The following is an 18,181-nucleotide window of genomic DNA, read 5'->3' as shown; positions in this document are numbered from 1 at the left end:
AGTCAAATACCATTCTCCCATGAAAACTTCCAGAGCAGAAACAGTCTACAATAGTTTCTCCCTTTCCCGGTATTATTTTTGTATTTCTCCCTCTCATTCATTCATATTCATTCATTCATTCACTCATATTTCCTTTCTCTCTCTGCTACTTAGTTTCAGTTATTTGTATATACCTAGAAAACTTCTAGATTATACAAAAAAAATTAATAGCAGATCTCACTGCCAAGTGCATAAGGAGTGAGGAAAGAGATTAAAAGATTAGCATATAATTCTCTTTTACTATAAAAATAGAATTATTTTTACAGTAAAATTATATTTGAGGATTTATTATTTCTGTAACAAAACAAAAGTGTTTGTGTGCATGTTGAGTCGAGAAGTAGGGAAGGTGACCTGAAACCGTAAAGATAAGCTAAGTGCAATGTTTTTCTTCTCTTTCCACTTCCCCTAAGTCAGATGAGAAGGCAGCCTAAGAAAAAGTAGAGCATTTCAGACCAGTTTCCAGAACAAATGTTCAAGAAATATAAATAACAATCTTCCTTCCTAAAAATAAATAAATGGTAGTGTTAGTGTTCCAACTTCAGTCAACCACTGTTTAAAATCTGGCAGCTGTTAATCCATACTTAAAACACAATAAAGTAGAAGAAAAATATTCCACTTACCAACAAGGAGCCAAACAACATTGGAATTGTGTTCTGTAAGAAAATCTTCTAACTGAGTGATACTAGGGACAATACTCTCATTCTTCCTTTGATCCATTACTAAAGTTTTTCCAGAACAACATCCAAAGGTCTAAAAGAGGTCAAAGGTTAAATTTACAATCAGAGTTTTATAAAATTGCAACAGAAATCATGAAGGGGAAAAAAGGGTGAATTTAATAAAGTTGATTAAATCACCTTTCTGTTTCTTTCAATGATGAGAATACAAAAATACAACAAAAATGCCCACATTTCTACTAAAATGTAAGAGAATGGATCATATCTGTAATGTCCTGATTTCATCATTCTAAATGTAAGCACTGATCAAGGTTCAATTACTATACTCTGGCTCAAAATAAGAGGAATGTGATTATTCTTTTTTTTTGAGACGGAGTTTTGCTCTTGTTGCCCAGGCTGGAGTACAATGGCGCACCATCTCGGCTCACTGTAACCTCTGCCTCCCAGGTTCAAGCAATTCTCCTGCCTCAGCCTCCTGAGTAGCTGGGATTACAGGCATGCGTCACCACGCTTGGCTAATTTTGTATTTTTAGTAGAGACGGGGTTTCTCCATGTTGGTCAGGCTGGTCTTGAACTCCTGACCTTAGGTGATCCACCCACCTCAGCCTCCCAAAGTGCTGGGATTACAGGCGTGAGCCACCGCACCCGGCGTGATTATTCTTTAATCAAAAGCATCTCAATAATCAGAAGTACTAGCCATCTACATTAAACAAATTCATCCAGACTTGTCCCAAAGCCACCACTTAATATTGTCATATTTGTATATTGTTAGATAAATCCCTCTTACCCTCCATCACCTCTATGTATTCTCCATTATCCCGTGGGGAAACAAACTTCCCAGTTCAGATTCACTCTAGGTAGTCAGAACAATAAAAAGACCTCCTGCTATCAGATGCTTAAGATAAAGAAAAATTCACTGTAGAACTGTGACCCAACTTCTGACAAATATTTGTATGCATAAACATATGTGTGCATATACATATGTATATAGATATCTGTGTATATGTATATATGCACACACAGTAGTAGAATGAATATGAATATTGAGATGTACCAACAATAAAAAGGAAAAAGTTCATATTTTATGATCCAAGAAACAAGAAAATATGACTAACCCAACCTACTGATAACAAAATTATCTCATAATAAATCAGAAAGAACAAAAAAGCTAGACTTAATCACAAAGAGATTAATACTACTTTAAACAGCAGAGGAGATTTTTACAGAGAACTACAAAAATAGTAGTAGTTAAGAATATGGAACTATTCTGCAGTAAAGAATATGGAAGGATAACTTTCTAATTGAAATTTTGTACATCTGACTTAACTTTCTAAACCGTTTTCTGTTTATTCACCACAACTCTTATCTTTGGACATCACAAAACAAGTTTAAAAATTGGATGAGGCCAGGAACCTATAATCCCAGTGCTTTGGGAGGCAAAGGTGGGAAGAACTCTTGAGGCCAGAAGTTGGAATCCAGCCTGGGTAACAGAGTGAGACCCCATCTCTGCCAAAAAAATAAAAATAAAAAACTAGCCATGCATGGTGGTGTGCACCTGTAATCCCAGCTACTCAGGGCACTGGGGCAGGAGGATTGCTTGAGCCTAGGAGTTCAAGGTTACAGTGAGTTATGATCATGCTACTACACTCCAGCCCAGTTGAGAGAGGGAGACCCCTTCTGAAATAAATAAATAAATAAAAATTGGATGAGACGACATTGCCAGACACAATCTACAACACATTATGAATCATATTTCTACATTGATTAAATCATATAATTTACAAAGGCAAATTAAACATTTCTTACGAAAATAATAAAGAACTCAATAACAGAAGGTTTATTATTCATAGTTATATGAAAACCTAAAAGCAAAAGAGCTAGAGAAGATTAAGAAAATGTTTTCAGTTTACAACAATCCTTTTTTTCCTACAATGTAGAAACTGCATAAAAAAATGTTCTTGTATTTTTCAAAGCTTTGAAAAATCCGTCAATCAGAACCTTAAAATTTGGGGGCTAACGTTACAACATGAGCTTTCTCTTTCTTCCCTCTTAATTTTTTTTTTTTAACTTTTAAAAGGAAGCAAATACTTTGAAAAAAAAACTATCTTAAAAAATCTAAAACCAAATATTCACATATCACATAATGGTTTACATATCATAAAACAACATATGTATCTATTTCATACTTATTTTTACCATTCTACAGATTGCTAGCCAGCACATCACTAAGGAGGAAAAGACTCTAAGGGAAAGTTCCATGAGAGATACGTCCCAGCATTCAGGTCTCCATATAAAAAGGAAATCTGTTTCTAATCAAATCCAAGGGGAAATGATCTATCCACCAAAAAGACCTCATTTAAAATAATCATGACCCACCACTGTAACAAACCACAGTCAAAAAGAATGTGGAAAGAGGTTGTTTAGGCTGTAAAGACAGAAACCCTACAGTATCAAACAAGTTTCAACCAATATTTCCCGAATATTAGATTAATGCAAAGCCTTTAAGATAATCAATACATAAAGGCTAAATATTTAAAATAACATATTTTGAGCAAGTACAGAAACAAAGGCTAAGATTGAATAAAGCCCCTAAAGTAAGAAGTAGATATTCTGGTATAAAGAAAGTAAGGCAACGCTAGACACAGAATCCAAACGAAAATGTTGTTATATGTTCAGCCACATGAAGTAATATATCGCCAATTCCTTAATAGTGAGAGACTGGAGACGGATATGGTAATCTATTGCAAAATCTTCATGGAGCAAATGGTGGAATAAAATACAAATTGGTTGTTTCCTATTCCTCTACCCTTCGTGACAGTTCAATCTAAAAGTTGCAAGGTGAAGCAGAGTAAAGCATGCACCTGCACATGGGGAAGAGAGAGACAGGAGTCTCAGCGGCCTAGAGCAGGATGTCAGAGCCTGATATGAATAAATTAAGTATCCAATGGCATGATGGACAGGCTTGTGGAGTAGTGGCAGCACCTAAGGGTGTCAAAAACAGAGTGAGATGAGGAGCATACACTTGTAGGAAAGAAGTCAGGCATAGGATGCTGGAGCCTGAGTGGAAGGAGAAGAACATCCATGGCCAGTAGGGGCAGGAGGCGGCACAGGAGAAGCACCCAGCTTAAGGTTTCAGAGGCTGAGAGGAGTGAGAGCCTGAGCAGAGAGAAAAAAGCATCTACTCAGGAAGGCTGACGGGCATAGGGTGTCAGAGCCCAAGAGAAAGGTCACAGATCCAAAAGAGCTAAGTAGGGTTTCCATGCAAGAGAACAAGCTGAAAAGTATGTTGGACCAGAAGTAGGATAAGGAAGACACACCTGGGAGATGAAGTAAATAAATATACTAAGGATAATGGGGGCCATTATTACAATGTCTCACTGTTGGAGATATATAAAGGAAGAAAATTAGAATGAAACCTAAAATGGTAGATAAGAACTCGAGCTATGGTTTTCAACACAAATGGATACAGAAATAAATATAGCTGTAAATGTATTTATGTACTATATATGTGCATGCATGTGTTCACTAACAGGTCCTGAGAGCAACACCACCTCAATAAAAAGGAGCAGAAAACTTTGTTTCTAAAAGCCATTTTCTACTGAGAGGAAACAGGGTCCCTTGCAAAAGTGGCTGACTCCACAACTAAGGGACAGAAAGTAAAGATAAGCCTTGTTTTCCAGAAAGGAAAGAAGTACCCAAAGAATGATACAAACATGTCAAAAGGACACAGAAGCCAGCTTAAAGAGGCTCCCACTGGAAAAACCTGGGACAGACTAACATAAAAATAAATGATAGTAATGGATTACTACCCATTTAATAAAACAGGTATCTGAGGCCGGGTGCGGTGGCTCACGCCTGTAATCCCAGCACTTCGGGAGGCCAAGGTGGGCGGATCACGAGGTCAGGAGATGGAGACCAACCTGGCTAACATGGTGAAACCCTGTCTCTACTAAAAATACAAAAAATTAGCCGGGCGTGGTGGCAGGAGCCTGTAGTCCCAGCTACTCTGCAGGCTGAGGCAGGAGAATGGCGTGAACCCAGGAAGCAGAGCTTGCAGTGAGCCGAGATAGTGCCACTGCACTCTAGCCTGGGTGACAAAGTGAGACTTCGTCTCAAAAACAAAAAAAAAAAAACAAGTATCTGAGTCCATAGCAATATAATCAAATGTTGATGGTTAACAATATAGTCACATCAAAATAACTCTTCCCCCATCCCAAAAAAAATATTTATTAATGACAAAGGGGAAAAGAGGAACTTGGAGAAAGGCAAGTTAAGTGATCAATGTAAATACCAGCAGCAATAGGATTAAGTCAAAACTGTGAGCCTCTTAATAGAAGAACACAGTCTCACTTCTGTGATATTCCTGCCAAAGATGCATATAGCTTGAATCTAATCTAATCAGCGGGAAGAGATTCTGGGGGAAGGAGAAGCAGCAGCAAAACCAGACTTTCACTTTATTTTGGGCACTCACATATTGTTTGTTTTACAACTGGCATGTAATATTTCCATAATTTAAAAAGAAAAAGACAAAGTGATGGTTGGAGAACAGGATGCTGTAGTTGGGAAAACAGCTTTTTTTTTTGCCTAAGCACACATTTCTTGGCCTCTCCTTATAACCATGGCCAAGGTATAGGTATCTCCCAATCCCAAAATTCTAACCTAGTCATCTGTAACTCTATAATCACAACTTCCTATGGTTCTTAAATATTTGTATTCTGTAATTAAAATGCAGATACTCACTAAGCAATATCAAACTCAGAGGCCTTCACATAAACTCAGAAATATCAGTTAATACCTTAATAAGAATTATTTGATATGATAGCCTTGAGTGTAAAATGGAAAGAGGAATGCCTACAATGTTCTAGAATTGCAGGGAGGGGAGGAGACAGCTACAAATAAGGAAGTGGATACAGAACACTAAAACAAAAGAGATGAGGGAAAGTGAGAAAGAGAAGGCAGTTATTATGGAACAACAGTAGAATCAAAAGATGCTGCTTCCGACTACATTGTTCTAGAAGCAGATCACTATATGGATTAAAAGCATAGACTCTATGCTATGCTTCACCTGGGTTCAAATGTCAGTTCTGAAATTATAGCTGTGTGATTGTGGGCAAAATACCTAACCTCTCTGTACTCTGTTTCCTCGTGTGTAAACTGAGGACACCAACAGTACCTATCTCATAGAGTTATAGTGTGAAAACTGGTAAGTTGATATATGTAAAGCATTTAGAACTTCTGGTACATCATAGATACTGAATTGTATATATGTTTGCTATTGGCGGCCAATGCTATTGGTGTCTTGCCCATATACTGTTGGCACTCACCTCTACACAGGAAACCTGCTCATTATGAACACCTGTGACACCCTGCTGAGGGCTGCTTTCTGACTGCAAGGACACACTCAGCTTGCACTCCAGGGACAAACTAGAAATGTCAGAGGGTTAATGTCAATTATGGCTAGGAAGTTGGTGGATTTAACACTCAAATTGTCCTTGCTCTTGGTTTGGGACAACTCCAAGGGTAGTTTATTTGATGTCTGAGAGTCCCCAATGTGAGTGAGCTCCAGGTGCCCACAGTGGTAACTGCCAGAATAATGCCCTTTATTCACTTCTATCCCTTTCTTTTCTTCCTTCCCCACTCCTACCAGTGTTTCCTATGATCATTTCCCAATAAACTATATTCCCTTGAATCTTTATCCCAGGTTTGTTTCTGGGGAAACCCAAAACAAGACACTGTGTTATTATTATTTATAACTAGGCCTATCAAATCCAAGGACAATTTTCTTTACAAGAAACATGACTGTGTGCTTTAGAAGCAACCATGAAACCAAATGATTGAAAGCACACAATAGTTAATATACAAGATTTTTAAAATCTCAATCCAGAGCATACATATGTGCAGGAACTAGCTTTTGACAGAAAGAGGAACATTTCTTTTATCAGAACAGGAAGAACAGACGAAAGAATGAACCCAAATGCAAGGAGATTCTGTAGAGAAAAAAATGACAGACTCTGATTGCTTCCACATATTTTTAAAGTATGAGTCAAGTTCATATTTATTTTAAAACATTTTTATTTCATCCTTTTTCTTCTTATTACTCCCAGTTTTTTGTTGTTGTTGTTGTTGTTATAACCCCACTACCTTCTACTGTCCCTTTTCCCCTTCTATTTTTCTTAACATTTAATTTGTGGAATAACAGCTAGCAGAATGATGACCCTAGGGTGACAGCTGAAAGGAATTATGGATGCGAGAACTTTCGTCACCACAGCTTGACCCAAATCCCCCAACTCCATCCCATCGCAGCAAGATTTGATTAACTCAAAGAAGGAGAGTTGGAAAGAACTGGTTGATTACAATTTTCCCAATTCCCATCTGTGAACCTGCCCACAGATACTCAAGAAAGCTCAGCGCACTGGTTAATCCTCTTCCAGGGCTTCATGGCTCCTCTAAAACAAATATCCCATAAGTTTAACAGAACTGTGTGAAATAAGGTTTCCTTTATCAAGCTTAAGCTTGAATATGTACATATAACATTACTTACAACTTGAGAAGACCTAGCTGTGAAGAGCCACAGCTTACCCTGGCACTGTCATGGCAAAGTATATTTGATTTTAATTATTTGGAGCAACACAGAAAGTGTAATATAACCTTTTTTATATGTTTGTGCTTATCCATTCAATAAATATTTATTGGGCTTAAAAATTCTACCACACAACTCAGAAATTCTGAGTATTAAAAGTGTAAGATTTAGAATATTCATAATCTTTAGTAGAATGTCTAACAATACAAAAAATTCTAAATAAATGCTGCCTGAATGACTACCTGTCTCTTAGTACTTATCACACTGTATTGTAATTATCGGTTTAGAAATTTACCTCCCCCACTAATGGCTGCTCCTTAAGGATGAGCAGAACTCATTTGGGTATCCAATACCCAACAAAGTTCCTGGCACTGAGCAGTCTTTCAATAAATATTTGCTTCATAAATGAATGAAATAAATGCATCGTTATAAAAAATACATCATTATGAGCTATTATCAAAGACAGGCAAGTATTTCCAATGTATTCAGGGCCAAAGACACTCCTAAATGATCTTTCATACCCTCAAGAAAATTTGGTTCTCTGGTTGGGTGTTGTGGCTTACGCATGTAATCCCAGCACTTTGGGAGGCTGAAGTGGGTGGATCACTTGAGCCCAGGAGACCAGCCTGGGTAACATGGCGAAACCCCGTCTCTACAAAAAAATATAAAAATTAGCTGGGTGTGGTGGCAAGCACCTGTAGTTCCACCTACTGGAGAGGCTGAGATGGGAAGGGCACTTAAGTCTGGAAGGTCAAGGCTACAGTGAGCTATGGTTGCGCCACTGCATAACAGCCTGGGTGATAGAGCAAGACCCTGTCTCAAAAAAAAAGAAAAGAAAAAAGAAAAACTGGTTCTCATTTGCTAGAGCTAAGAAGAGATCTCAATACAGTATTTCTTGCCCACCCCCTACAACCGGCCTGCCAAAAAAAAGTAAAGAAACAGAATATTCAGTATTTTAACAACCCAATTCCAAAGAGAACAAAAATGGAAAAAAAAAAATTTAAACATACTCAAATCCCTCATGCAACAATGAAATCACAATCTTTGGACCTAAGCTATTCACAAATCTTCAGACCATTATATTAAAGTCTTCTGGATTTAATCATAGTTTTTTAAGGGTTAGAAAATAAACCAACTTTAGAGCTCTCCTTTGAACTCCACCAACATACACTCTCTTCATCACCAAGATTAAGTACCTGTTAGCACATAGCACCATTACTGTATACAAGAAATTCTGTGAATTATGTACTCTGTACAATCACATTTCTATATTGCTTTCTACATTTACTGATGAATATTAAATGTTGCAGAGCAAACGCTTAACTTGAAAACTTTTAACTGTTTACTTTCTGCACATATGTAACAAATTATCTTTAGATAATTTGTGTAGGGTTACCAAGTTTAAAGACATTTATCTCCTCCTTAACAATTAAAACACCAAGTCATTGATCCAAATAGCTCAGTAGATACCAAAACAAAAGACCTGCCTGAATAGATTGTTTATCTTTCCCATGGCCTAAGGAGATCCCAAAACAAAAGTAAAATACAAATCAGATCATACAACATTTTTATTCAAAATAAAGTTTCAAGGAGTGTTTAATTCATGTAAACTATTTCTTTCTTTTTTTTTTTTTTTTGAGACGGAGTCTCGCTCTGTCGCCCAGGCTGGAGTGCAGTGGCCGGATCTCAGCTCACTGCAAGCTCCGCCTCCCGGGTTGACGCCATTCTCTCACCTCAGCCTCCCGAGTAGCTGGGACTTCAGGCGCCCGCCATCTCGCCCGGCTAATTTTTGGTATATTTTAGTAGAGACGGGGTTTCACCGTGTTAGCCAGGATGGTCTCAATCTCCTGACCTCGTGATCCGCCCGTCTCGGCCTCCCAAAGTGCTGGGATTCATGTAAACTATTTCTAAAGTGACAAAAATGATCAAAGCACTAACCAAGCCTCAGGTAGATGGCCTGGAACTAATGACTTTGTCAAGTTCCTTCCAACTCTATGATGCTACACAGATAAAGTATACAAAATATGTGTCTACGGCAATTGAATATCTCACTTAAAATAATTATATAAACTTTATACATTTAAGATAGTATTGGAATGTATAAAAAGGTTGGCATTACCCATTACATGTATAGTGATTTGTAGGGCCCTCTCTGCTTAAAAATTGTTCCCATCATGATACAACAAGGCCTAAAATTACACCATCCATTTACTTAAATAGAATGCTAACCAATACTTTTACGAATGCAAAGATATCTTAATGGGATTTCAATAATACCTACCATTCATGATTACCATGTGGCATTAGTGTAAATTGATTCATTAGAGTGCTTTTCTCATTCGGAAGCAGGACGTATGAATATCCCAAAAAGCCTAAGATTCCTAAAGATGGGGAAAATCTTCAAAACGAGATGGGCAACAAATGCAAACTTAGCCTCCTTAACAATTCTGGCCAAGGTCAGCATCTTTGTGCACATAAATCAAAATTATATAATGTCCTATTCTGTTTATTCAAATGCAGACAAAATAAACAATTATCCTCTTAGGTAAAATAGATTAGGTATAATCCTTACTACCTAGGAAGGGTCACTCCAGGTCCTTTTCAGTCCCAGGATTCAATACACAACACAATTTCACCTGTTAACTAGTTCTGAAGCCCAACAGAATTATGTGGTAAAATAACCTTCAATCAGAAATGATAGAAATTGTCTGGTATCTTAGAAATAGAGTAGGCTGGCCGGGCGCGGTGGCTCAAGCCTGTAATCCCAGCACTTTGGGAGGCCGAGACGGGCGGATCACGAGGTCAGGAGATCGAGACCATCCTGGCTAACACTGTGAAACCCCGTCTCTACTAAAAAATACAAAAAACTAGCCAGGCGAGGTGGCCGGCGCCTGTAGTCCCAGCTACTCGGGAGGCTGAGGCAGGAGAATGGCGTCAACCCAGGAGGCGGAGCTTGCAGTGAGCTGAGATCTGGCCACTGCACTCCAGCCTGGGCGACAGAGCGAGACTCCGTCTCAAAAAAAAAAAAAAAAAAAAAAAAAAAAAGAAATAGAGTAGGCTTTAAAACCAGGTTTGAAATGGAAAGCTGGCTTCATCCCTTTTATACTTTTGTTAGCTGTGAGCAAGCTACTGAATCTCTTTGAGCCTGTTTCCAAATAGTAGGATGGTCATCTCTTCCTTGAAGAGATGCTGAAGGTATTAAAAACATAAAGCAAACATAAAATTCATTGCACAGCACTTGACAAAAAATATTATAGCAGTAGTAGCTAAGCTACTTTTATTAATATTCTTAAAGAAAAAAATCAATTCAACAAAAAAAGTGAAAGCTAAAAAACAATAAAGTGCATGGCAGTAAACGATTAAAATGTATTTCATTCCTTACAATAAGTAAAAAAAAATTGTGTGTTTTTTTTTTTTTTAGAGACGTAGTCTCTCTCTGTCGCCTAGGCTGGAGTGCAGTGGCAAGATCTGGCTCACTGCAACCTCCACCTCCCGGGTCCAAGCAATTCTCCTGCCTCAGTCTCCCGAGTAGCTGGGACCACAGGCGCCCACCACCATGTCGGGCTAATTTTTTGTATTTTTAGTAGAGACAGGGTTTCACTGTGTTAGCCAGGATGGTCTTGATCTCCTGACCTGGTGATCCACCTGCCTCAGCCTCCCAACGTGCTGGGATTACAGGCATGAGCCACTGTGCCCAGCCGAAAAACATTTAATAACAGAATTTATATTTATAACAAAAAGAAATTAGTTGCCACAAATAACAATCAAGAAAGTACCAATATTAATAACATAGTTCCACAAGTACTAGTTAGCATGATTCTTAGAAGCAAATCAAATACCAGGCAAAAGAAATATTCAGGTATGGCAACTGATGATCCAAACACTATAAATCAGCAAACGAAACAAACATAATTTTTAATATCATAATCTATGCTACAAAAATGATTCTTCGTGTTTATATATGGAAGAACTCCCAACATCTAAGAAGTCATATCATCCAACCAAAAATGCTGTATTTTACCAAACCTCACCTCCATAGTCAGAAATTTATGCTAGTTCACCTAAATACTTATCAAAATAATTTTTTCACAAACTTTTTTTTTTTTTCAGTCTCACCGTGTCACCCAGTCTGGAGTACAGTGGCACAATCTCGGCTCAGTGCAAGCCCCTCCTCCCGGGTTCATGCCATTCTCCTGCCTCAGCCTCCCGAGTAGCTGGGACTACAGGTGCCCACCACCACACCCGGCTAATTTTGTTTTCATATTTTTAGTAAAGACAGGGTTTCACCGTGTTAGCCAGGATGGTCTCCATCTCTTGACCCTGTAATCCGCCCACCTCAGCCTCCCAAAGTGCTGGTATTACAGGCATGAGCCTCTGTGCCCGGCCTCAAAAACTTAAAAAGCTGTAGAAAACATATCAACGAAGAGGATAGAGACAGCTAACTACAATCTCTCCAAATCTAGAAGAAATCATGACTTTTAAGTATTATCTACTTTTAATGGTAATACTTTAGTGGTAATTACTACCTTCAGCATACTCCTTAATATGGTTGAGCGATACAAAGAGATCAACAGAAATTACCGTGAATGAAAGGGTTAGTCTCCATACCATAAATTAATTAGTTATAGGGCTTCATTTATGCTTTTTTCATATTGGATGACAAACATATTCTGTAAGTTTCTTTTAATCAACAATTCAATTTCTCACTTCCATGTGTATTTAAAATATTTTAAAACACTAAATAACACTAAAATGCTAGCATCAACAAAGAAAAATTCTAAAGGATTTTTTGAAATAAAACTATTTCTTTTTTCCTATGTAGCATTTAGGCTTTTCTTATATCCTCCAGTCTTAAGCCACTTGGGTCAGGAACCCTCACCTGATACATACTCAAACTACCCACCCAAAAAAACAGGGACTTGGGAGACAGGGACGGGGAAAATGGTCACATGTGTTTACCAACACTCTCATCAGATCAAGTTCAAAGAAAATATTTTTTTAATTAGAGTGTTGCTAGGGAGAGAGCCAAATGGATCCACACAATAGCCAATTCCTGTGAACCAAGAAAATTACTATAATTGAAATTGAACTTTTATGTGACTATGACAAAAAAAGCTGTTGGTCTCCATCCAGCAGCTAAACTAGTGAGCCATCATGGAATTAAACCCTCCAGCCCCAGTTGAGCCCCTAGATCAGGGGTCCCCAACCCCCAAGCCACAGACTGCTACTGGTCTGTGGCCCGGTAGCAACTAGACCACACAGCCGGAGGTGAGTAAGGATTACCACCTGAGCTCTGCCTCCTGTCAGATCAGCGGGTGGCATTATTCTCATAGGGGTGCAAACCCAGCTGTGAACTGCACCTGCGAGGGATTTAGGTTGTGCATGCCTTAAGAGAATTTAATGCCTGATGATCTGAGGTGGAAGAGCTTCATCCTGAAACCATCCCCCCATCAACCCCACCCATCGGGTGCATGGAAAAATTGTCTTCTACGAAACTGGTCCCTAGTGCCAAAAAGGTTGAGAACCACTACCCTAGATAACTAAAGTCCCAGCCTACATCTTTGCTGCATCCTCCTCAAAGACCCTGAGCCAGAAGCACCCAGTTTATTAATTCCCAAATTTTTGATCCACAGAAATTGAGATAATAAATGTTTATCAGTTTAAACCCCTAAGTTCTGGAACAATTTGTTATTTAGCCACAGATACTAATACAAAGTATGAGAAGGGTAATTTTGCAAGAGATCTTCAAGGTATCTCTAACTTGATGATTCATATATGTCATCTTAAGCTAAACCACCTCATCACTCTCCTCCTCCTCCCTACCAAAACATCAGGAGTCAGCAATGCCACACCAAGAAGGCTACTGATAACAAGAGTGAACTCTTTCCTCTTTCTATGATAAGTCAGAGTCTCCTGCATAAACTTTGTAGAGTAACCCTTTACCCTGCCTCCTACAAATTTATCTGTATACATAATCATCATCACCTCCTTCCTTCCCTTCCTTTCTGTCTCAGTAGAAGTCTATCTAAAGTACCCTTGACCTGAACCCTTGCATTACATCCTTTCCAGTTCGTTTAGGGACTTTGCTTCACCAATTATTTTGCCTCATTCCTTTATCTTCCGATTTTCTTTCTGATGACTCTTTATCTTCAGCAAATAAACGTGTGCTTATATCCCTTCTACCTTAAAAAACAAAAACATTCTCTCAAACTCATAGCTTTAGCTATATCCTTTTCTACTCCATTTACAACTAAACTTTCTGAAATAGTAAATGACATTAGCTATTTCAACATTCATATTCCTTACCCAGTGTGAATTCGCTTCACTTGTAAAACTGCTCTTGCTCAGGTCATCAACAATTTCTTAAGTGATATGTCCAATGGATACTTTAGTTGTCCTCATCTTATTTGATGTCTATAGATGTCTAATATTCATTCCTTTTCTCTAAACTTGGTTCTTCCACTGACTTTTGTGACTCTCTTGCCCAATCTTACTTCCCTGTCCACTCCTTTGAGGTATATTTTTCTTCAGCCTCACCCTTAAATGCTGTTGTTCTCCATCCTCATTTCTCTTCTATTTTCACTCTACATTTTCCCATGAGTGATTTCATCCATTGCCATTGCTTTTAACTATCTTTAAATTGTGACTCCAAAATTTACATCTCAAGCTGGGTATTCTGCTTAACTCAGATCCATATATACAACTGCCTAATGACATTTCTTAGAAGTCACAGATGCCTCAGATTTAATGGATCAAACTGAACTCATCTCCTCCAATCATGTTCCCCAATCTACTGCTCTTCCTATACGTCCTACCTCAGTAAAGGGCCCCAGAATCTACTCAGTTTCCCAAACCAGAGAATTCATTCTAAGCATCCCAAAAGTATTTATTAAACATTAATATATGCATAAAGATGATGGTGGCTAGAAATTACCTGACTTCATTTTCCCTTATACCCACTAAATCCTATCCATCTACCTCCTTTACATCTATTAAATCCATCTCCATTTCTTAATTCCAATTTGCACTGTAGTTCTCATTTCCCACCTGGATAATTATAATAGCCTCTAACTGGTCACCAGTTTTCAAAGCTCACCTCCCTCCAATTCGTCACCTAAACAGTTCCCTATCTGACCATGTATCTTCTATATAAGTTCCTCAAATTTTTCTCAAATTAAAAAATTAATTTTGCTAAGTTCCCACAAAAATTAAAAATTGTCACTATCTTTAATATGAAATACAGTATGCTAAAATAAAGTCTACAAAAATCCTAGTTTCACCAGGCACAGTGGCTCACACCTGTAAACCCACCACTTAGGGAAGCCGAGGTGGGTGGATCACTTGAGCTCAGGAGTTCAAGACAAGCCTGGACAACATGGTGAAACCCTGTCTCTACTAAAAATACAAAAATTGGCCAGGCGTTGTGGCATATGCCTGTAATCCCGGCTACTCAGGAGCTTGAGGCATGAGAATTACTTGAACCCAGGAGGCACAGGTTGCAGTGAGAAGAGATTGCACCACTGCACTCCAGCCTGGGAGGCGGAGTGAAATTGTATCTCAAAAAACAAAAAGCAAAAAAAAAACCCGGCCAGGCGCGGTGGCTCAAGCCTGTAATCCCAGCACTTTGGGAGGCCGAGACGGGCGGATCATGAGGTCAGGAGATCGAGACTATCCTGGCTAATACGGTGAAACCCCGTCTCTACTAAAAAAATACAAAAAACTAGCCGGGCGACGAGGCAGGCGCCTGTAGTCCCAGCTGCTCGGGAGGCTGAGGCAGGAGAATGGCGTGAACCCGGGAGGCGGAGCTTGCAGTGAGCTGAGAGCCGGCCACTGCACTCCAGCCTGGGTGGCAGAGCAAGACTCCGTCTCAAAAAAAAAAAAAAAAAAAAAAAAAAAAAAAAAAAAAAAAACCCTAGTTTCCCACTGTACATTAAGGCAGCACTCATACAGAATCCTGCTTTACCAACTAAAATAATATGAAATTTTTTATTATAAATACACTTACTATATGAGTAATGCTCACTTCCTACTCTTCTACATAAACCAAAAACATACTTGCTTATCAAATAAAGAAAATATATCAGTTCACAAAAATGTTACCTTCTAACAGAAAATGCACTACTGTAGTGCTCTCCAGGGCCATGAAGACCATTACTCTATTACCAGAAGCCTGGATGTGTGACATATGATACTCAATAGCTAGTTATGAAATGAATTACAATGCTTCTTAATCACCTTTGATCATGTCTTCTATTATTCTCTGTAGAACTCATAAAAAAATATACTTTTCAGCCATACACAATATTCTATGAAAAACAAACCAAAAGTCAACTACTTTTCTTCATTTTCTCAACTTCTTATTAAAAACACTTTACAAACATAGGCAGATTAAAGAGCAGGCCAAAGAGAGAACAGAATTTTGACACCTGTGAAGCAAAGGATTTCCTTGCTTTCTCCTGCCAATGCACAGGTTAAGCACATGACTTAATTGTCAATCAGGTATCAATAGCTCAAAAGTCAAGTTAAATGATTAACAGGTTACATTACATATCACCACCACCCCACCCCCATTCCCCAGCAATATAGGCAGATTAAACCACAACTGAAGCAGAAAGTCAGAAGACCTAGCTACTTGGGAGGCTGAGGCAGAAGAATGGCGTGAACCCGGGAGGCGGAGCTTGCAGTGAGCCGAGATGGTGCCACTGCACTCCAGCCTGGGCGACAGAAAGAGCGAGACTCCGTCTCAAAAAATAAAAAAGAAAGTCAGAAGATTTTTCTCTGAGCTTTAACTGAAAATTTGACCTTTTTAAAACTTAGCCAAAAATACTTACCCACGTTTTTTTTCCAGAGTTTGCAACGTTCTGTTTTTCCTTCTCCTTTTCTTCAGAAGGCCTTTCTGCAGTGTTTCATCTTAAACCTGAAAAGAATGACATTTTAACCAATTATACAAGGTATTCTGGCTTTATGGGCAGCATAACTATTTCTGATTATATGATTTGGTTACTTAATCATGCACAAACAGGAGGAAACTCTTTTAGTCCAATATTACGTTTCCTTGTTTAAAGTTTCCAAACAAGAAATACGCCTAAGTACAAAATAAGACTACAACTTCCAAATTAAAGCCTTCCAAAGGTCCCAAAACCACTGTACTTAAGAGCATGAGTTTAGTAATCCAAACTTCCTAGAGATCAAATCCTATGTTTAAAACATACTCAAAATGTGACATTGAAAAAGTTTCTCTCAAACTGTTGGGTCCTTGCTGGCAGAAACAGTGCCATAATGTCCTTCCTGGCATACTTTTTATCAAATGAAAATCTTGCAAAATCACAGGGTGCTTGGGAGTTGGTATGGCATACTGACTAAGGGACTGCAAACGAGTCAGATTACCTGGTTTCAGTCACAGCTCTGACTTTGAACATGTTACTTTGTAGGTCTATTCTGTTCTTTCATCTAGAAAATGGGAATAGTAGACTTTACATTATAGGATTGTTATGATTAAAGGTGATAATATATGCACATAATTATATGTAACACTCAAGAGTTACAAAACAAAGTATTCTGGGTATTCATCTATTTTTATACTTTGTATATTTAACTTGGAATAAAACAACTTCATTGCTATGCACAGGGTGAAAGCAACCACTAAACTGGTTGAAACTTACAGGCGCTTAGACTGTTATAAAGTCCATGATGCCCTTAAAGAGGAAATTTACATGAACTTTTACCTTTAACAAACGTCAACACTAAGGCCAAGAGGAAGGTAAAAAAACGACAACAACAAATACTATCCGGAAGGAAAATCAACTTCTTTTCACCTTCCTTTGACCAATAGGAAATTCTGCTGAAACGTACTCTTCCAGAGTGCAGTGCAGCAAGCACCAATTCAGAATACAAAACATATCAATCCTGGAGAAGAAAGCGGGGGTTGTTCCAAGGTTTCCCCACCTTCGGTCAACCGACCCTATATTAAGCAGCATGGGGTGTACCACAACCCAGTGCAGCTAGCAAGGCTGAAGTCCGAGCCTGCAGGTGCACGGTCCTGGTCCTTCCCGCCGAGTCCACACACCAGCAAGTGGAGCACCTTACCATCACCCGCAGGAACCGCTCCTGCATCAAAGTCCCCAGCCATCCGACTGTCATTGCCCTTTCAGACTTTCCCACTGACCTCCAACCCCCGGTCTATAGGTGCCAGCGCTGCAGGTAAGGATCGCAAAGGAATATGACAGAGTCGCCGCCGCAGCAGGCAGCCACGACGAAGCCAAAGCTCTCGGACTCCAACCAGGTTGAGTTCCAGAGACACTGGAAAAAGGGGCTGACGACCTCAATCCCGCCTGGCCCGGCCCATCTCCTCACCTGGGCTTATGCCACTGCAGCCCGAAATCCCTCTGGCCTCTCTGCGGGGAACGCCAAGGGCCTTGGGCGGCGGCAGGGGCGGCGGCAGCAGCAGCACCGAGCCGGATGCAGTCTACGAAGCTCTGCCGGTGCCCACACCCTCTAGCCCCGCCGCCCGGGCCCGCCGCCCCGGTCCAGACCCTGACCGCAGCCACCGACACCCAAGGGGGCGGAGGAGGAGGGGAGGGGTCACAACAGCGGCCGGGCGGCACTGCGCCTGCGTCAGGCAGCAACGTCACACGCCAGCGTCGCCGGCGCCTCGAGGTACGCCACTCAAGCCCTGCCCAGGAATCCGAAGGCGTCCCGCCCCATTTCCTCCTCCCCGAGCTGCAGACGGAGCCAGAACCCTGAATTTGAAAGTCACTTTGCTACCCTAACAATCCAAAGGAAAAGTTAGTGCTTTCCTGATACCAGGAGACAGATAAGCCCACTTAGGAGAAGGAGACTAACGAAAAAGGAGCTTCGGATGGGTGTATGACGTGAACTGAGTCCCTAC

General features: G+C 39.7%; 1 protein-coding gene across 7 annotated transcripts in view; it reads right to left on the bottom strand.

Annotated features, from left to right (window-relative positions):
- Window positions 1-17,784, bottom strand: part of KIAA1109 (KIAA1109 ortholog) — a 234,877-nt gene extending 217,093 nt beyond the window's left edge. For all 7 annotated transcript variants that reach the window (XM_033215165.1, XM_033215170.1, XM_033215171.1 and 4 more), the window contains exons 1-3: window positions 17,647-17,784; window positions 16,125-16,210; window positions 660-789 (exon numbers count right to left, since the gene is read on the bottom strand). In XM_033215165.1, the coding sequence (XP_033071056.1) occupies window positions 660-756 (97 nt within the window). In that variant the 5' untranslated portion in view covers window positions 757-789; window positions 16,125-16,210; window positions 17,647-17,784. The remainder of the gene's footprint in view (window positions 1-659; window positions 790-16,124; window positions 16,211-17,646) is intronic.
- Window positions 17,785-18,181: the final 397 nt, after the last annotated feature.

This window comes from Trachypithecus francoisi, unplaced genomic scaffold (assembly GCF_009764315.1).
Source record: "Trachypithecus francoisi isolate TF-2019V2 unplaced genomic scaffold, Tfra_2.0 Lachesis_group1, whole genome shotgun sequence".
NCBI classification, from domain to species: Eukaryota; Metazoa; Chordata; class Mammalia; order Primates; family Cercopithecidae; genus Trachypithecus; species Trachypithecus francoisi.
Note: the sequence above shows the minus strand (reverse complement) of the source record. Positions and strands in the feature narration are given on the sequence as shown.